This window comes from Syngnathus scovelli, chromosome 13, assembly GCF_024217435.2.
Source record: "Syngnathus scovelli strain Florida chromosome 13, RoL_Ssco_1.2, whole genome shotgun sequence".
Taxonomy (NCBI): domain Eukaryota; kingdom Metazoa; phylum Chordata; class Actinopteri; order Syngnathiformes; family Syngnathidae; genus Syngnathus; species Syngnathus scovelli.
The window spans coordinates 9,402,328-9,423,489 of NC_090859.1; the positions used below are offsets into that span (position 1 = coordinate 9,402,328).

Consider the following 21,162-nt stretch of genomic DNA (forward strand, 5'->3'; position numbering starts at 1 on the left):
TTCACTAAGCAGCAATATTATATGCAAAAAACTCAACAGAGAAGACCACACATTCCAAGATCAAAGCTTTTGTTTATTTTCAATCACATACATACATTACGTACTATTGTTTTGTTTTTATACATACACAGTTCCTTTAAAATGTGTTTGGAGTAACAGCTCTCATTTTAATCTCACTCTTTCGGTCTCTTTTTTAAAATCTTTTTGCAATAGTTTCACAATTTTATTTGCCCAAAGCTTTTGCAATCATCAGCGGGAAACATTTTTTTTCATTTCCTGTCAACCCAACAGAATGCTTGATGAAAAGATAACAAAATAAAAGAAGGAAAATGGGAGAACATCACCTGATTCAGATGACCTGTACATCGTATGTCGTCAACTCTCAGTCAAGACGCTGCGTCTACTTTTATTGCATTCTTGGATTGTTGTTATTTACAATATGACAACAAAACAAGCATGTGTCCAAAATGTTTTCAGGTGACAAATGAATAAGTGAAAAGATCCCTTCTGAGAAAAATCAGGATTTGTCGCTGCTTTAAATCAGGGCTGGGGAACCTCAGATGGTTTATTTTGTTTTTACATTTTCATGATTGACTCAATCACATGATCTCACTGGGCTGTCCATAGGCCGCAAGCCGTAGGTTCCGCACCCCTGATCTCTTTGCTTTCATTCTACATTTTAGTGAGACTAAACATGTCAACTTTTTTTTGACAGACACATGCACACACGCACACATACAAGTGACATCTCATTGTCATTTCTAATGAAAGTAAAATCAACACAGGATTTATAGAAAGTTGCGTTTTCTATTCCGATTGTGTTGACTTGCTGGTTTATTTCTCTCACACACACTAACACACGCACACACACACACACACGAATCATACAGAGATGACTAATGATTTGCTTCTACGTTTACATTCAGTGCCGACAAGCCAGCAAGGACCCAAAATGTCATCTTGTATGTACATTTTGTGCGCTGTTGTTGCCCAAAAAGATTTCAATATAAAGTCAGTGACATAAAAAATTAACATATCATTTTTTTAATGAATAAATGTGAATTCATTAGAAATGTGTGTTTACATTTTAAATGTAATTGGAAATTCTGATCTTTATTTTGTATTATTAATTTATAATTGTCTTTGTGTGGAATACATTTTTAAAAATATTAATTATTTTTAATTATGTATAATATTTTTACTGCATTTTATTATATTCATTTCATTTTTTAAATTTATTATTTCAATGACTTTATATATTTTTTCCCTTTTGGCCAAAATAAACTACAACATTGATTAGTTTTGACAAGGTGAAATTTTTACATTCGGGGTGGGGGATGTTCCATAAAATGGAAAGACACAGTGTTAAGTGTGTAATAGTTTTAAAATATCCCATAATGTGCAACAACAAAAATGACCCTCAGAGAAATGTGGCTGTTGGGGAATCCTCGTCATAATGGTAAGTGTCACCCTGTTTAAAGAGAGTCGCCGCGACCGACCGGGCCCTGAACTCAACACCGAGCTGTAATGTAGCTTATTCTGGACACAGCACCCTCTAGCAGGCCTTTTGAGGTACTGCAGGTTTACGTCACTGTACTTTCTAAAAAGGACTTGGTAAGTGTATGACCATTTTACTTAATTTACCTTAATTAAAACAGCGGATATCGAACGTTTTAAAATAAAAATTGGGAAGAGGGGTACAGTAGTTGTTGAGCCATGCCATGAGGTGAGCGATGAAGAACAGAAATGTTAAATCAAACTTCATTCCTCACGTTTCTACTAAGTGTTTGCTAGTTTTAAGGCAAAAATACGTCACGTGTTGCTGTGCAATGTAAAACACTATAGTCGAACTCTTTGCCACCACCAAAAGGCACTCGCCATAAACTTTTCAAGAAGTGTGTTCTCAGGGATATCATGCTGTTTAATAGTCTTGGGCCAATATTACATTTGTTTTTTTTTTTAGCAATACTATAACGAACATTTATTAATACAGAGCAGAAAAGGCGTCATAATAGTTTTTATGTATAGCAAGCTGCCTCCTGGTTCATGGGGTTGCTAATCGGCTAGCAATGGCGCCACTCACTAGTGACACTTGACTGGTTACCAGGAGGAAATATTCAACGTCTCCCACGTTATTATCAATTAGAGGTAAGACAAAATATCGAAATTACGACATATATTACATTGTTGTTCTTCAAGGTACAGTATCAGTTAGGCAAGGAACACAATATTTCTCACTGTCAATTAGAAGTGGGACAAAATGTCGATACGCCAATATTATCTTTCACGAATTGTTGTTTTAGTAAATATCACGATATTGTATCTGTATCCGCATCCAAATGTATTTTTAGTTTTACATAACATTAGTGCTTTGAAAAGGGCACTAACTACTGTAAAGCTATTGGCATTCTAAGATTTTTTTGCACAGTAAACAACATGAAACGTGAGAATCAAAGCACTGCTGTGGCAGTTATCACTGCTCACCTCTTACTCCAATAAATGACATGCAATGTGGTAATAGGCTCTTTTGGTGGAAATTGACTCACATCATCGAGCAGGCTCAAATGAAAAGAACTTTACAGCAAAAGCACTCTTGAACAGCAATGTTAGCCCCAATTGTCCACATCAGACCTCCAATAACATCTGTTATTGTGTTAGTGGATGTGAGACAGCCGGATTAAGCATACTTTTTGCAAATGTGGATTGAAATCATGCACAAGTGCAGCAACTGGCCGGAGCAATTCAGGTTACAAGGTGCATCAATAGTCTAAAATAATAAATTAAAAAAATCATATACTCAAAAAGTGTCATTATGTTAATTAAATTTAATTTAAATGTTTTATTTTACTTTATTTTATTACTCTCAATCATTTTTGTCAACCTGTTATAAACCCCAGTTATTTAATTATTTGTTGGATTTTTATTAATTATTGTTTTTTATTTGTTTAAATTTTTATTTTAATATAAAAGAAAAATTGGTATTCGAACAAAAGGCAATTGCGCGCCACAGGTTGACATGAAGTAATGTTTTTTTTAGAGTAATAAAATAAAGTAAAATACAAATTGAAAAAAATTGCGACATTTTACCAAAATAAAACAAATTAAGAAGCTTCCAGCATACTGGCCGTTAGTCCCACTCCATGTGTCCTTCGGCTGTACACAATTACATTATTTACATGACATGGTGTGTTTATAAACACGAAACACACATTTTAAGGGTTGTTTTGGATAAAACTACAGCAGAGAGGTCACATGATGAGTCCAAAGACAGGAGCGTATAAATGCTGTTTGGGGCCATTTGAAGGGGGGCGGGGCAGCCAGCCAGTGTGATGCTTTTACGTTTAAAGGAGATGCAAGTCAAAGCTGCTTTTTGTATGCAATATACGTGGGCTAATATAAGCAAAGCAACTATAGGATCATCCACATAAGAGTATAACTTTAAATACCGCTGCTGTTTTTTTTTTGTTTAGCATGACAACGCGCAGGCTTGCTCATCTCTTTTTGATGGTTTCACATTTTCCCAATTTTCCGTTTGTTTTTCGATAGCGCCCCTCTACCCCTCTCCTTCCTTCTTCTTCTTCTGCCCTCCTCAGCGGCGGAAGAAGGCGGGGTTGCGCAGGCAGGCGGCTAGTCACCTGCAGCACCCCAACGGTCCCGCCGAGGTCTCCAGGCTGCTGTCGGTGTCTGAGGCCAGGGTCTGGTCGGTGGACATGGACGAGATGTCGTTGATGGACGAGGACGGAGGGAGGCTCTCGCTGCTGTTCACGGCTGCACCTGCGCTGAGGGAAGCAACGGCGGCGCCGCGGTTATAACGTACCAGAGCGCCTTCGCTGGCGCTGGAAACAATCATGCCACACAGATAAGGGGAAAAAGCACGGGACCCAAAACAAAGTGATTGGACGAGAAAACATCACAGTGTGGTTATTGGGACTTGGGTCCAATGGGTTACATGGAGAAAACTAATAGCCAATCGCAAAGAATTGACCCCATTCTAAAAATAGTGGTATCTTGGCATAGTAAAATATTGGTGTTATATGGGTCTCAGCCAGCTTGTCTGTAAAATGCATTTAAGAGATCCAATGCACAGATTATGTCATTAACCTGATACATGAATTAAGCAGTAAAATGTTTTTATCCATTTCAGGAGGTAGCCGTTTTGCCACATGGTGTCAAAAGAAAATCGCATTACAATGTCCAAGGGCTCAGGTAACTAACAATCACAGCTCATGTGTTTTCTGTGTTTGGTTTATGTGTTGTTGGCAATCATTTAAAAAAAATACACTTAGTAACACATTTCCAAATGCTTGTATTTACTTGAAGTGTTTAACTTTTTTGTGCCTGCATGGAAACACTAATTATTTACAGACGGAGTAAATATGAGATACATTTACAAATTTTGTGTCTCCAGTGTTTACAAGGAAAGGCTAATGTGTACTGTTTTGGAAAAACATCCACTTTGTTTTTTGTTTACGATCTACGTATCCACAAATGTGCTAACCCTAGCAGATTTAAAAGACATTTATGTTGAGGCATGTTTTCAAATGTTCGCATTTATAAATAAGTGCTTATGCAAGTGTATTTCCAAAATGTCGGTTTTGGGGGCCTAAGTGAGATGTTTGTGTTTTAGCCACTTTAGGCCTTTTCTGTGTTTACATTGTTCGGCTCTCGTTGCTAGGCAGAGTTCATGGTCAATCATAACTTCCCCCAAAAATGAAAAATCTGGCCTGCACCCAATGTTTCCCAAGAACCCAAATCACCATACATACTATGGTACAACACACTATAGTATATTATATGTAAACATATATTTTTGTCATATTTTGTTGCTTAGCATTTCATTTAGCATTTGGAAAGAGTAAAGAGGAAATAGACGGACAAGACAATGGGGTGTGTGAATATCAGAGGGTCCAGTAAGGTTGTATATAAAATTGACTTACAGAGCGATTAGGCTTATGCACTGAGAGTACCTGAAGGTGAAGGCTGTCCCTTCACTACGCCATTCTTCGTTCTCTCCTCAAAATTCATCACTTCTTTATAAATCAACTCTGTGGAATACAAGGAGAAATAAAAAAAATGAAACTACTACAAAAATATTCAAATCCAAATTTACCCCTGCCCAAATTATTTGTAACAATACAGTGCTTTTCTGGGTACTCAAAGGCACATAAATAAAAAACAAAATGTGAAAGATACTGTACATAATTTTGGGAGAATAAATACATATATTAGAATATATTATAATATAGCATTTATATTAAAATAAGGAAAATAATAATAAACAGAGGAGCTAGAAATGAGCCTTGTGGGATCCCGCCATTTTTCATTTATATTTGGTGATTTTTTTTAAGAACTAAAAGATACAAATGTTATAAAATATATTTTAAATTGAGATACAAAATGTGTACTGAAAATATGAACAATAACTTGTTTGCAAAGTGCTGTGCATGAATGAATAATTAAATAGCTCAAGATGTTCATAAAATAAAGTAAAAGAGAGCAATATAAGAAAAAGGAATGATAATAGTAAATAAATATTCATGAATAAAAGATTATCCTTAATTGGTTGAGTGGTTGAATGTGTCTGACCTTTCCACTCATCAATGGAGTGTTCTCTCTCATCAAGCTGCTTGTCGTAGATTTGAGGCGGAGGCTGTTAAAAAGAAGGTACGGCATCATTAATCATTGTGTATCATTAGCAGCTTGTTAACAATGCTTTTTGTCTGTTTTACAAAAAACGCTAGAGCTCAGTTTCTATGTAAGACTTGAGATTGTTTGCAAAAACACACATTTTATGGAGGAAGAAAATAAATACAATTTTACAATACATTTTCGGGGTCAAAATAGGATTTTGTTTTCTTGCTTTTCCTTTAGTGTGTTTTTTCAAATCAGTTCATTATATGATTCTTCAATACTTGCATACATTAAAAACAAACAGAGACAAAACAATCAATTAAACCCCCTTTTTTTTAACATGTAAAAAATGCACACAAAAACATGCCGGGAAGCAAATACACATACAACCTTATTGATCTACTCAACCAAGGAGACAATTTTATTAATGTTTGATTTTGGAAGAAGGTGAGATCAAGTGGCTCCCTCCATATAGAAAACAAACAGAATTCCCCTCCATTTTTGCCACAAAATATATTTTTAGTCACGTCCGAGGGTCACGTTTAACATCGAATCAGCATATTTTGTCAGGAGAAGGGAGGGAGAGTTTTGCAGAAGCGATGGTGGTCATTTACCATGGATATTTGGATGAGATCTCTGGCCTTCATCAGCATGAGGTGACATTAGAGAAGGGGGGAAACAGCAGAACAGGTGTTGAATAAGGCCACTCATATAAAGATATATACAGTCAGTTAACATCAGACGCGAGTGCAGATATTTCAGTCATATATTTGAAAAGGAAAAAAAAAGCCCAATTTTTATTTTTGGGGCTATTTCCCGATCTCGCTGTCACCTCACACGAATGAGGCACTGATATTACGCAATACTTGATCCGCCCCACCAAAAAAAAAAAACAAAAAAACGCTTTTGGGTGATGAAAGCGTCAACTCGAGGCCTACTCACCGCTTCCACCTCAGCTGGATCGTACCACACGTTAATGTACGGATGCTGCAAAGCTTCATCCACTGATATCCGCTTGGCAGGGTCGATGATCAGCATCTTGGACAGCAGGTCTCTGGCTTGGCTTGCTGTAAGAAAAGAATCAAAATTAATGCGAGGAGAATTTTTAAACACGTATACCGTGACCTCTAAACACCGCCGCCATGCTACCCTTACACGAAATGACAAAAACTCGTATACATTGTTCAAATTTCATAGCAAATCATCAGAATGGCCCTGGAATGGCTTCAGATCAAAATGGCTGACTTCCTGTACCTCTTTTTATGGCAAGTCGTCAAACTTTTACCACCATTGTCTGCCTACTCGTGATGACGCAAAAATGACTTTAAAATGTCCATTTGAGGTCAAAATACTTTCATTTATGGCAGACAAAACACCCCTTTATGACTCTGATCTTCCCTAAAAATAACTACGCTACCAGAAGGACAAGCTGCAAGTGTAGGAGTTTCCTCCCACTGCTGCCTTTGCATGGAACTGATGGTAAATCTGTAAAATGATGCCTCTTGTTGCTCTCTATTTCATTTCTCCGTCCATCTGTCCATCCCTCCATCCATCAATCCAGGCATCCCGCTTCAGTCGCGGGGAAACTCGCCCCCACTTTCTCTTTGGAGTCTCACACGCTTCCTGTCTGTGACATTGATCTCCCACCATCTAGATTGATAAATATTTTAAAAGGCGGCAGCTTCAATGTCACACCAGAGGCGTTTTAACATTTAACATTTTTGTGACGTAAGAAAATGTCAGGCTGGTACCTTCACTTACTTATTTGTTTTTAGAAATTCACTTTTTTTTTTTTTTTAGGGCTTAAGTTGCAAGTAAAATTTTGAGCTACAAATCCTAGCTATGGTAAGCTAGTAAACGTCACAAGCAGATGTCTGGTATAAAGTGAACTAGTCTTCAAAAAAGAGGCCAAGTGCTTGCCTCAGGCTTTTTATTTGCACTCCCAGTTGAAGATTACTATCAAATTATAAATAAAACAGAGAATTACACGCATATTTAAGCATGCCACATCACCTTGCCTTACATAATTCTGCTAGCTTAATGCTAACATACAATGCAGAAAGCCATAGACAGGCTAATGAATCTGGCATTGATGTGTTGATGTATTTTATTAGCCAGAGTTTCTTTTAAAAAATTGCAGGCTTTATTGATTATAGTATGATAAAAATGAAGGCTATCATAAATGTTTTAGCAAAATTATATCTATATTATATTTCATGCATTTTTGTAGGTAAAACTTAGCTGTCCTCTCACCTTTCAATTTATTGTGCTCTGAGTCAGCAGGGAAGAGGCAGTCTGGGAAAAGTTTGGGAAAAGTGAGGCCGGCATACTTGGGCCGGTTCTCCACATAGTTCCTCACGGTGGGCTGCAGCTTCTTCATAAACTCCGGCGACGGTGTACCGAGCTGCTCAATCACTTTGTTCCATTGATCGATGTCTGGTGCGAGATTAAGGTAAACACAAGCATACACACCACGGGAATATTCAAGAACATTTTCAGATCCAAAATAGCTGTTGATGTTCCAGATCTCGTAATTACGCCTTCATGGTGAAAATGTCAATGTCGTCCACACTAAGTGCTTGGGTCAGCATTTTGAGGTGGCATGTTAAGGGTGGGCGGAAAGTGTTGGATGTCAGAAGGATACGGTCCGTCCCGGGGAAGAGCACTGTGCCTCTAATCACCTCTCCAAAGATGCAGCCCACTGACCACATATCCACTGGGTTTACGCAAAAACACACACAAACTGGAATTACTGCCAAATAACCTCTGGAAGTTCTGCCTCATAGATCTGAAGGGTTTGAATCTCTGCTGGGGCATTCCCGTATAAAGTTCAGGTTAAATTCAGCTTTAATTGAAGTGCTGAAAGCTAGCGGCTACACTGACAATAAACCATAGTTGTTTTTTTTAGTTTGCCTCCATCATGTTTATTTTTGAATTTCCAACTTACCTGTTGATATGTAAAACTTTCGAAGTCTTCTAAATCACGCTGCTTTGGCTAAATAACATTTTGTATGGTTTGTTTACTAGTGGTGCCAGAAAAGGTCCAATCTGTGCAATTGATTGTTAATTAATCATGTCAAGCAATTGAGGCAAAATGAATAGCACTACTTTGTCATTAATCCACAAATTTCTGAAATGCCTCCTAAGCACCATTTGTCATTATTTATTGAAACATTGTGACGTCCATGCTTCCTTCACACGCACGCTCGCACTCACACACTACTGTGCAATCTCAAACAGCCTTTGGCCATCTTGAGGACGCAATTAAAGCTTCCCCACAGGAGAGGCATCAGTCCAGGTGAGCGCCCGTGTTGAAATATTCATACAGAATACAAAATACTCTGCGACTAACTGATTATTTTTGTCTATGCTGCAGTGTTCATCAGAAAGGAAACAAAGCATCGCTTGAGTGTCACTGGGTTAGTTTTCCGCCTCAGAAACATAGAGAGAACATAAGGTGAGTGTTTGAAAATGTATGTGTATGCTACAATTTTTTTTGGATTAATTTAGATAAATATATAAATGTAAAAGAAACAAATACAGTATAAATACTGTAAATATTTTTTAAATAAATCAATTTCTTCTTACACAAGAATTAATTTAGATAAATGTATAAAACTGTAAAAAATACTGTAAATATTTTTTAATTAGATTTGTTCTTACACAAGTATCACTAAAAACACACTTTAAACAAGGATACAGTCCCGCCCGGGGAAAAGGATTTTGTGGCGCACCATTTCTCCCATAATGCACCCCACCGACCATATGTCCACTGCACGCAACGAGGCGAGGGCAAAAGAGAAAAGGGGAAAAGTAAAAGGTTAGTGTTGACATCCAGGAGAGAAAGCAGTCATTAGAAAGCAGCGGCTAAATTAGAGTGCTAGGTCTCATACTGTAGTGCTAGAGCATTCGAGAAAAAAAAAAAAAAAAAAAAGCAGAAATGGTAAAGCGGAGCTTTAGTGGGATTAAAACGTCAAGAAGTGTGCACAGTCGCGACTCCATCAATATGACAACAAGTCATTGTGTTTGCACAGCAAGTTTATGTTCTTCAGACTTGATATCGACTCCCAAGGACAATTCTAAATATTGTGCTCCAGTCACAAGGGCTTTGTTTTGTCTCCCGCTGTTTTAATGAATATATTAAAGGCGTCTTGCAAACATAGCGCTGTTAGATTAAGCCATTTGCTGATTAAATCACCTCTGTCATACAATTTGGGATAAGATTTATTACTTGTCTAGAGACACCCGTTTGCTGCAGTCCTGATACATTTCTTAGACATTTTGCACTATTTGCTGAGCGACAATATGGGAATGTAACGGGATTAACCATTGACGGGTTAATTGACATAAAAAATGTGCTCACCGTTTTCTTTGTAACCCATGCCCAAGATAACTTCCGGTGCTCTGTAGTATCTCGTCACCACGTAAGGGGTCATCATGAAACTAGTGCCGGCGGTTCGAGCCAATCCAAAATCCAAGATCTTGAGAGTGCAGTCTGACTTTACCACTATATTGCTTGGTTTCAAATCCTACATGACAGAATATTAAAAAAAAATAACTTTTAGCTTTTTTTTTTTTGTTAGAGTGGCCAATGAATTCTGTTGAATTTGAACTTCTCATACCCTGTGAATAATTCCGGCCGAATGAAGATGTTTAATGCCACATAGCATCTGGTAGAGCAGATAGGACATTCTCTCGTGGTCCAGCTCCATCTGGATCACCTGGCACAGGTTTGCGTCCATCAACTCCATCACTAGATACCTGGGCGACATTGGGGTTTAAACCTTACGACTGCTTCGACCACATCTTAGTCTATCATTTAGAAATGTTGTTTTCAATTCATTCTTCTGGGCTGTGCATCTATGGGGCTGTTTTGGGTCAACACATTTTTTTTCCCTTGAAAACTGATAATTTTGAAAATACCTACAATATACTTTGTAGTTACATACAAAATGGACTGTATACAGTCATCTATAATTTTATTAATTTCTAGAGAGCAATAGAACCAGAGCGATCGAAAGATAAATAAGAAGGAATTAAATGCCTTATAACATTATCATCCATCTGCCTCAGATTACTTTACACCCACTTTCACTGATGACACTGCGGGCGTTGTCTTCTCACCGTGCCAAGTGCAAAAGCAATAATGAGAAGACGGTGATTAACACCCGTCAGTCATGACGTGCCATGTAAAGGGAACAATGCGTCGCCATCCTTCTGTGAAAATCGGCGATGACTTTTCATGGATGTGTGAAGGTGTTGAGTGCTGTACTTACACATCTTGGAACTCTTCTAATGATTTTTGTGGCGTGAAGACATTTAATAAACTGATAATCTGCAAGAGAAAAGAATCGGTGTGTCAAAAAGATAATCGGCATTTAGAGTACAACAAACAACGTAACTACACATTTTTTAAATATAGATGTCGGTTATAAAATTACTTCATTTAATTTTCCCAAGGATTGATTATAGCTTTGTTGTGTTCACTAAATATGAAAAGGAAACATCCCAGGAAAAGAAATAAAAGGTCAGGATGTGACTTACATTTTTGTGATTGACACATTTCATAAGCACCAATTCGCGGTACGCCCTTTTGGCATGCGTCTGGTTCTGGAAAGGTCTGCTCAGCTTCTTGATTGCCACGTTTCTGTCGAGAACAGCGTCGTAACCCGCACTGTTGACAAAAACAAAACATTTAGTGACATTCAATATAATAAAATAAAATAATGTTTTAAAATTACAACACCAGAAACAGTGTCATTAAGACAAAAACTATTTTAGAAAAAAAAACTATTTCACACTTAAAAATTCAAGCTATAAAGAAGGAAAGACTATACAAAAATAAAGAAATGTGGTTTATTGTAATAAATTCATGTGTGAGTTTGAGGGTGACAGATAAGGGATTGGCTGCGTGTATGTTTTTATTTCTTTGCCTGTCTGCGGAGACTGCAGATCCGATCAGAGATGATTTGTTACCATGGTAACAGTGGAGCCTACATGTAAAACACGCACACACACATTGATCCAGAAGGGATTTGAGTGAGGCAGTCATCACTTGGTGAGGCTGAGAGGAAGATGATGGCACGAGGAACTGGAGTACTTTAAGCCTTCATCCTTTTTCATCCTCACGGAGTCAGAAGGGCAAAGAGATGTTACGCCCATTGGGTGTGTCACATGTCTCGCCACATTATTTAATGCATATAAAAGGCATCACGTTAAGAGAACAGAGCTGTGATTTATAGCTCCACTAACGCTCTGAAGAAGTATTAGAGCCACACTAAAAAGAAAATGTCAATGTAATAAAAAGTGGTAAACATTGTAATGTAATAGGACGAAAGTTGTATTATTATGAGGAAAATAATACGCATTGTTACAAAAAATTTAAATAACAATCACTAACAAAAGATACCGATACCCTGGTATCGATACTCACCCATTCCAAGTTAGTTTTGTGGAGTTATATAACTTGAACATACTTGGCAAACAGACAAATTAGTGAAGAGTGAACTGCTAATATGCGGGGCATTACTGAACTAGCATGCTAATGCGCAATTGTGTTAATGAGACTAAATGAGATTACTTCCATAATAGATCCCGTTTGCTCGCAATAGGCCGCCAGATATTAAAGTTTTCAGGGAGGGCGGGCGATTTAGTTGGCTCGGACGCGATAATACCGTCACCGTATGACATCACATGACTTGACGACAGCTGCTGAGCTGACTCTCTGACATGCGTCACTCACAACCTTCTTAAATTGGCCACAAGCCCAACCCCAGATTATTATTTAGCGAGCCGCCCGCAACGGTGTGTGGTCGATTGACGATGCAGGTTTCGTGCTTTCCACCCCAAAGCCGAAGCTCAGCAGTTGTGCTTTGAATTACAACGTCCGAGCTCGCTCGGCCGCCTTGCCGTTCGATCCCTCTTGGCTCGTGTATTATTCTAAACACAGCAAGGTTTTAGTGCCATGAATTTAAATGCCCCCTATGCTTCAGCAGTTTATTCAAACTAAAGTACTGTGCTAAAAGCCACGAGAGTTTTTGTTTTAACGACACGTTCCACAGCAGTTAATTTGTACAACAGTAGATGGTAGGATAGACACAACTACCAATATACGTTCAAATAAAATGATAAATCGGAATATTCCACAAAAAAATCTGGGATTCCTCGTTTTCTCATTACCAACATTCGGAATCAGACCGATAGTTTCAGCGTCAGACCAAGATGAGCTTGTGTCCATAATTGGCCCCAAAACGAATAGAAAATTATTTTATGCGACTTATTAGCCAAGTACGCCCAGATGGCAGTAACCATTTCCACCCTAAAAATGTAATTTTGCTAACACTTGAAGTTTAATTAACTGGAAATTTGGTCCATATGTGCAGCTTAATTCTCAACTATTGTGAACTGGTTGTGAACCCATCTCGTTATCGTCTTCTACAATATTCATTTATATAATAAACTACGGCACTAACTACACCAAAAAGAACCATTAACCGCTAAACGAGACCTCCCAAAAGAAAATCCCATCGTAATAAGAGTGTAAATGAAGATCGTAAAAAGCAAAGCCAAAACGACCTACCAGACAATCCCCTGAGCTCCGGACCCGATGGGCTTTAAATTCTGGTAGCGTTTTAAAACGGTGAAGGTGGAGTCTCCCACTTCCACACTGTAGAACTGGTTGTCCACTTTGCTTTTGCTCATGTTGTAATGTTTGGCGATATATGACACATCCACTTGTTTTCCAAAACCCTGCGACACACACCACAAAATGCAATTTTATGTTAGTGACAACAACACAATAAAAAACATACAAAGCTGTTTTTTTTCGAATTTCACATCCAAATAAAATTCATTAGATTAGCGGTGTGTAATGGAACAGAGTGAGTACTGTACCTTTTCTTTTTTTACCTGTAAGGGACACACACCTGACAAAAAGCTATCTTCACATCCAGGATCGGTTGGCTGCAGTTGTATAAGAAATGTCTGCTCATAAATACCTGCAAGACAAAACACGACAAGCAGTAGAATTAACTCGTGTTCTACGTACTGTCCAAAACATCAGCGAGAAATTCGGTTGCTCAAGTTTGGGAACTTTACATTGTTCAATTTGAGTAAAGGGAATTTGGGTATTTCAGGAAAAGATTGACAGTGACCCTCTAATTATGCTATGATTAAAGCTTTGATAAATCCAAAGGGAGCAAGGAAGTCTTAAAAATGTCGTGGCACATTAAGATTTTATATTTGTACATTGGCCTGTTTAGACTGACCTTATTTCTTTTTTTTATTGCCAGTGGACAAAATAACTGCAGAAACTCTACCTTCTTTCCTACCTTCTGAAAAATTGCTGCATCAGAGCTATAACTATATATTTAATGTTTTATGTGCTTTGGACTTGATGAGATCAGGTGGATGGGGAAAAAAAAAAAATCCAAACACAGATCATGACATCTATTTTGTACGACTACTCAAAGCATTAAAACCAGGCAGCATACCACCTGTTGCACTTCTGATATTACCCATTAAGGTGTAAAATTCTAAGGTTGATGTTTTATCACCATTCCGTGCACAGAACAACAAATGGCCAAAAACGGGACGAATAACGGCGCTTACGTAATCTATTAATCTGTGCTACGTTAATCTGCAGCCATCTGTGTGTATATTTGAGTTATTAAACCTCTCCCAAGGCTCAGTGTTTGCCTTCTAGCAAACTGATGAGGACTCGCTAGATCAACTCTGGCCAGATTGGGTCTCAAGTGCTGCTTTGGTTTTATCAAAGACGACACTCGGCGCTGTAGCATCAAGCGGCAATACATCATACTGAGTGCAGTATGACTCGCTGCCAGCGGCTTGAGTTGAGAGCTTTAATAAGCGGGGGAAAAAGTAGCTTGGCTCTCCGTTTTTCTACTTGAGTCGAGGCGGGGTGCGGACGAAGCCCAGATATTGACTGGAAAATCAAAACGGTGTGGTTTATAAATCGGAGGAAATCATCAAAAATAAACTGCGACTATGAGTTTGTATACGGAGAGAATCGATTGATTGATCTTTAAGTGACATTTCATGGAGTGTAGTTTGGTGCTTGGTTTTGCATCATCTGTTGCTGTGAGATTTTGCAGTAAGCTCTGTGAAAAAAAATCAAAACAAATACTCGGTTTAAGATTGATGTTTCGAGGTTTCGAGGAAGATGGTGCGTTTAGTTACCGCTGCATTGGATTGCTTTAAATTTATGATCTTTACTGGTATTATAACTATTACCAGTTTAGTGATAAACTGCAACACGTTCTAACTTTGATACAAATTTGTTGTCAGTTTTGGAACTGGAGGTGCGAAAAGTAATCGATTAATCGACAACAAATTGATTATCAAATTAATCGCTTTGTATATTAATAATCGGGTAATTGTTTAGATTTTTTTTTTTTTTTACCTAATGATTGTCCAAATATTTCATCTTATCTTATATATTTGGTTAAAATACAGTGAATTTTTTAAAAATACACTAACTTAAACGTAATTGTATCCGATTATTTGATTAATCAATGGAATAATCGATGGAATAATGATCATATTCAGGAATTAGGCCAGTAATGATAAAAATAAAATAAAACACTGTGATTTTTGTTGTTGTTATGTTTTAGGTGAAAAAAAATGGTACGCGTGTACTAAACTCTGCTTCGGTACGATTTTGCTTAATTTGATTGGGCGCAATTTAATTTACTGGTACTATTTATCTTAAAAGACCATTTTCAGGCCGACGGACCCGATAATTCGATCTTCTCCGACACCGCCAACGTGCTGAGTGTCATCCAAACAGACTGGCATCAATAATGACCACACCATACGTCTCCCAGGAAGGACGTCAATAATGGCTAATGGAGACGTGCACACGGTTTCTGACTCAGCACAGTGCAAGCTAGCAGTATGCACGATGACGACTCAGTAGTTGTTGGAGCTCATTTGGAAATGATTAGCCGGCAACGATGTTAATATGAAGATGTCACAGCTTTTGTACATTGAGTCGTCACAAATGTCTCCCATCATCCTCAACCGTCTCTTTTGTCCCTCCCCTCGCTCCCAGGCTCCCAGCCTGGATGCAAACGCCTACATTGCCGTCCTCCCCCCACTCCCTCAACCCAGCCTTCAAAGCTCCATTGTGAGTGCTGGTTTCAGCAGCCTCTCCTGCAGTAACGCGGAAAGCGCAGTAAGGGGAGGGGGTGGAGGAGGCACCCACAGAATGGAAGTCTGGGAAACAAAACAGCACTGACTCATGCATGGGAGTCTCCAACGCTCCCCGGCAGCTTATTGAGTTCAGCGGTGAGCAACCGTTTAACCGTGAAGCCGCCTTTGAAATGACATACAGACAAAACAAAATGTTTCCTTTTTTTATATTTTAAGCATGATAACCAAACAACCAAAACAATTGATGTGGTAGTTTTTTTTAAACTGCATTTAGGAGAAATTATTTTTTCTTTATGCCATTTTGAATTTCTTTGGAATCATCCCCCTTTAAAACCAGGAAATAGCCTGATAATCAACAAGCTGATAGTCAAAGCAAACAAACATCGCAATTTATTTCAGAATCAAATAAAAAATCCCGTCAACCAGGAAGTAGCCTGAAACCCTTTTAATGGCCAATCCAATTATTCCCCCTCCTCAATTGAAAAAAAAGCACATTCAGCTATCTATTTTTCTCGGTTTAACTCCATCACGCCATCCGAGCCTCATATTTTGACTGCTCAGCATAAAAAACAAAACAAAAAAAAACTAATTTCCCTACCACAAGCACGAGTAAGAAAGGAGAAAGCTTTCTTTTTTTTTTTTTAAGATCTAGAATTAATATGCTGTCTTTAGACTTTGGACTATAAACCATACAGATGCGCTGCAGCTTTAAATCTTGCTCTTTAAGCTGCTATGCACAAGCGAAAAAGCGCCGCATGGTTGCAAGATTCAATCCACGTACGTACTCGCACACTTGTGCAGCCATGTTTATCTGATTGTTAGGAGTAATACCAAAGTAAGACTTAAATATTCGTTGTACCGTATATAAACAGGGCCCTCCTCAAGCATAGTAAACTTGAATGGAGATTATAATGAAGCTGCCCACTATAGAAATACCATCAAATCGATTTAATGAAAAAACTCATTTAGGATTTATACGGCAAAGTCAGAGGTGGAGGGTCTTATCTTCAAATCAGGATAAAGTCTCCTCCATCCTGGAAGTCGATTAGAGAGTGGTACAAATGAGGTCTTTAACGATGCCGGGGTAACTGTGGATGCGTGGCTAAATAGAAGCATTTAAAATGGAGTTAATCGGTACTCTTCCCAAAGTAGGGAATTTTAAAACTAATATTTAACGTGTCAAACTTGAGTCGTAAAAATTTCACTGTATAGGCAACCCGTCTAGCAAATATGCACACGTTCAGTGTGAAATTAAACAACCAAGTAAATCTTTAGTTATTTGCCTGCTTTAAAAATGTCATGACTTGGCAGCTCGGCGAGCCAAAGTACCAAAGCGAAAGACTCTTTTAAAAAAAAAAAAAAAATCAAAGCACTATCTTATCGGATCCAAAAGCTAGGCAGTGTTAGCTATGATTAGTGTTAGCTTACAGTGTGACTAGCATTAGCTTCTGATACTAACAATGCTGCAGTAATTTTTGGCTAACTTGTCGACATGGGGCTAATTATGTTTGCTCGTGTAATGCGTCACACTGCTACATTTATGTTGAAGTGTGTAAGTTGTAATATAAAAAGCTAACTTTTTATAGTTTTCCACAACAATATTACTGGTAGCTTTCTGTTGTGCCATCACAAATAAAACCAATGGTAAATCCAAAGACAAAGCCAAACAGGACACAATCCTGTCAAGTCCTTTAGGTACATTTTTTTTCTAGAAAAAGGCTTTCAAATTGTACAAATATATTTTGAAGTTGCGGTATAATGACCGCATCAGCAAACCCGTAATCGCTTTTTCCAGTGCCGAGTCTCCATTGGCAACAATGCGTGCCAATCAATCTGATTCTGTAAACATTTATGAAATAAAATTGACTTCACTCAGTTTACCTACACAATTTACCTCTCAAAAACCATTGTCACGTAAACGCTTACATAGAATGATCGTAGAATTGGTTTAATGGTTAAGCGTGTTCCCTGCAGCACTTTCACATGAAGCATGAAAGCACGCTCCTGAATTATTCAACAGCACAAGGTCAAAGCCACTAAATCCTCTCTCGTGCTGTCTATGGGTCTTTATCTGTGTTTTCTAACATGGAGAATTTGTTGTGACACCTCAAAAACGTCAGACACAGCAACAAAATGACAAGTCGGCATCTCCTCAGTAATAATGCACATGAAGGCACCACTATGAAATCAGGTGTCGATATTTGATGCTGGACCATAAGAGAAAATGACGCAATATGTTGTGATATCTTTTTCAATATAATTGGCGTCATGATGCAGCGCTAATAGCACTAATTGATATGTTGATAACTAATGTCATCTGTGTTTCTAACTTTTATTTTTATAGAACGTCATCTTAAACAGAAAGCATACAAAAAAAAGTTTTATTTGAGCCATGATGGTGTGTTATATTGTCGGTCTACATGTGTTGCTGCACCGTTTGTGTTGAGTGCATTGAATAACTGCAACATGGATGCTAATTAGAATTAGCATTAAGCTAGCAAACTGAAAGTCTAGGTTATGTGGTGACTACACAAAGTGTAATTCCATTTGAGAGTGAACTTCAACTAGGAGCGGCATAAAGTGATTTTTGAGTTGTTCAGCAATATGTTCATGTAGCAAACAAACATTATGAACTATCTTGAAATTTCATCCTCCTTAGCAGTACATGTGAGAGAATTCTGAGATTTATATCATATTGGAAAGTCCAAATGTGCATGCATTGTGGCTACTGGGTGCATACGAGTCATTTTTTAGGCTTGGATTGCGATACAGTATCGTAGCAAACAACGATACAGTAGAGTATCGATATTTATTCATGCACCTTGTTGACACCACTTTATGTGGGATCTGGGACATCCCCCTCCTGTCCTTTTGAGATCCACTAATATTCTGCATAATGCACAAGGTATGCAGCTGACTTGTGTGTGTGTGTGTGTGTGTGAGAGAGAGACAGTGAGGGGGTGGGTGGAGTGGGGGACAAACTCTGCATGCAGGCCTACACAGAATGGAGCTCCTGTTTTGAAGAGCATCATCCATCCATCCGTCCATCAATCCCTTTATCTTGCGGCCATTTGCATGGCTGCATCAAATATGCAAGACAATTAGCCCTAGAGGAGAAAATGGGATGTTCCAGATTGATTTCTTTGGTGATGTGATGGGATTAAATGGCTTGATGCCATGCGGTAACACATTCCGACGACCTTGTTTTGCCTAGGCAGGGTGGACGGGCTGCATTAAAGCAATCATATGCTGTTGTTGTAAAACAAAAATGAATTGAGAATGAGAGATTTTTTTTTTTTTTTTTTTACATGACCTCATGCAGTAGATATTCAAATATTCCTTTATTAGTCCCACACAGGGAAATCGTAACGGTCCTACTTACCATTCCGTGCCAGCTGATAACGAACCAAGTCCAGTTCAAAACATCCCGACGGGAAGCGTTGCGGTTATCATGGCTGCAGGATCCCGAAAACGGGAGATGGAAACTACTTAAAAAATATATCTATATGAAAATTGAATGCAGTGATTGAGAAAAACAAATAGCAAAAATCAAGAAGCGAAGATTAGCTGATGCTGATTCACTCTTCCCCGGCTCACCGACACCTTGCAACCATTGTGCTGCAAGATGCTGGCTGTACCATTGTGCACCGGGAGGGTAGGGAAGGAGGGAGAGGGGGGGGGATGAATAAAGGGAGGGAGGGTTGGAGGTAGAGGGGAGCGGTTGCCATGGCAACGGGAGAGGAGCTCATGTGACGTCAAAGCCGAGCAGTGCAAGAGGGAGGAAGGGAGACCGACTGGTGCCGTCCAATTACAACGAGCAGTCAGTCGACTTGTCCGTCTGTTCACCTCATAGCATATTAGTCAGTTTGATATGCAAATGATTCAATATTAAATATAAAATACCCAATTTACATATATGGTTCCAAATCATCATGCAAATGTCGTATTATCAAAAAAGCTATTTTAAGAACATCTTAACCAGTCAGGTTACATTTTAACATAGGACCTTGTATTTAATAGCAGCTTCACAATTCTTGCATCCATTGAAAATCATCTGCTTAAATTTCTTTCCAGGATGTCAGAATAACCTCCCAGAGCCGTCGTTTGGAACTGCCTCCTGCTCTCGTTGACCTTTTACTTAAGGATGCTTCAAAGCTTCTCAATCTTGAGGACTCCTGAACGAGATGATGTACTTGCTGCATGAATCGTCTTCATTAAGAGTGTGCGCTGTATTAGCAACAGTCTGGATGGGGACGTCTCTGCTGTGAGGTAAGCTGCTTATAAAAAGTAGTAAAAGCAATGCTCGCCTCATGTTCGTTGTGCACAAATGATGCATTGATGTGCCATCTAGGCTATGGCAATAGTTTCACAAGGTGTTCCACAAGGAGAGGAGGACCAAAATGGCATCTAAAAGTGTCTTGACACTTTCTTACCAGGTGACGTATTTCAAAGGTGGCAAAAATGATCCCCAGGGAATTTTGAAATGCTCTATAGCTTGACTGCGAACGACTGAGCTGTCTTTAACCTGCTCGGTGCCCCCACATTTCCGTCAGGCGGCGATGCTCTTTCAAGTGCAAATTTTCCCAAACCTTGATATGAGACACTCCTGTCGGGCTTCATTGGAACAGATTTTCAACACTTACAACAAATGCATTTATGTATATGGCTAGTATTTTGCAAAGCAAAATAATCACTGAGATTTATCCTAGTACTGGACATTGTGTGTGTGTGTGGGGGCAGAGGGCAGGTGGCAAGCTAAGTGGACGTCTGGGCCTCAGGGATGGAAAGGGATAATCCAGTTTTCAATTACATTAACTAACTCATGTGTCACTTTGATTTATATTTTTCAAAGAAGTGTGTACAATTTGCTTCAGTACAAAATATGATGGATTTGCACCAGGGTTTAATTCACACTTGATGGGTCAATCAATTGTTTTTTGCAAGCCATTGAAAAAGTTTTCCTTAATGTGTCTGCTTAATGCTGCTTTTAATCCTAATTGGTGTTTTCCTTCTTTTTACATTACTTATGTCCAAAATTAAATGCATGTCACGTTGGACCAAACTTTATAAACATGACACAAGGATTGAAATTAATCTTTATTATGGGAAGAGGAAATAATTATTGGCTGGTGTAATGAGCTTTACTGATCTCTAGATGGCGACAGGCGACAGCGTTACGCGTGCGGTGGTAGTTAGGCACAAATGAGGAAGGAAGTATTTCGCTTTCAATCGTTTCCTGATTGCCTGGCTGAGATCCTTTGAAATAGAAGCAATAAAAACGGAATTTATTGATTTTAAAAATACAGTAAAAAATAAAACATTGTAAAAATGTGAGACTCGTGAGTTGGTCATGTTTAA

General features: G+C 38.5%; 1 protein-coding gene and 1 long non-coding RNA gene across 10 annotated transcripts; one reads left to right on the top strand and one right to left on the bottom strand.

Annotated features, from left to right (window-relative positions):
• Nucleotides 1-52: 52 nt before the first annotated feature.
• On the bottom strand, nucleotides 53-19,478 carry mapk10 (mitogen-activated protein kinase 10). 9 transcript variants are annotated; one of them, XM_068652668.1, is made up of 14 exons: nucleotides 19,187-19,478; nucleotides 13,557-13,628; nucleotides 13,211-13,380; nucleotides 11,176-11,305; nucleotides 10,908-10,966; nucleotides 10,254-10,392; nucleotides 9,995-10,160; nucleotides 8,276-8,347; nucleotides 7,885-8,067; nucleotides 6,574-6,698; nucleotides 6,246-6,272; nucleotides 5,587-5,650; nucleotides 4,968-5,045; nucleotides 53-3,774 (listed from the first exon to the last, which is right to left on the bottom strand). In XM_068652668.1, the coding sequence occupies exons 1-14, from the start codon at nucleotides 19,187-19,189 to the stop codon at nucleotides 3,632-3,634; spliced, it is 1,431 nt and encodes a 476-aa protein (XP_068508769.1). In that variant the 5' UTR covers nucleotides 19,190-19,478; the 3' UTR covers nucleotides 53-3,631. The 9 variants fall into 9 exon arrangements, with proteins under 9 accessions (XP_068508769.1, XP_049595041.1, XP_049595045.1 ...); XM_049739084.2 differs by lacking the exon at nucleotides 8,276-8,347 and adding an exon at nucleotides 9,332-9,403 and having other exon boundaries at nucleotides 19,187-19,476; XM_049739088.2 differs by lacking the exon at nucleotides 8,276-8,347 and adding an exon at nucleotides 9,332-9,403 and having other exon boundaries at nucleotides 53-3,779; nucleotides 19,187-19,476.
• LOC125980166 (uncharacterized) lies at nucleotides 7,943-9,333 on the top strand. Its single transcript, XR_007485539.2, has 3 exons — nucleotides 7,943-8,083; nucleotides 8,872-8,929; nucleotides 9,008-9,333. It is a non-coding gene; the product is annotated as an uncharacterized lncRNA (long non-coding RNA).
• Nucleotides 19,479-21,162: the final 1,684 nt, after the last annotated feature.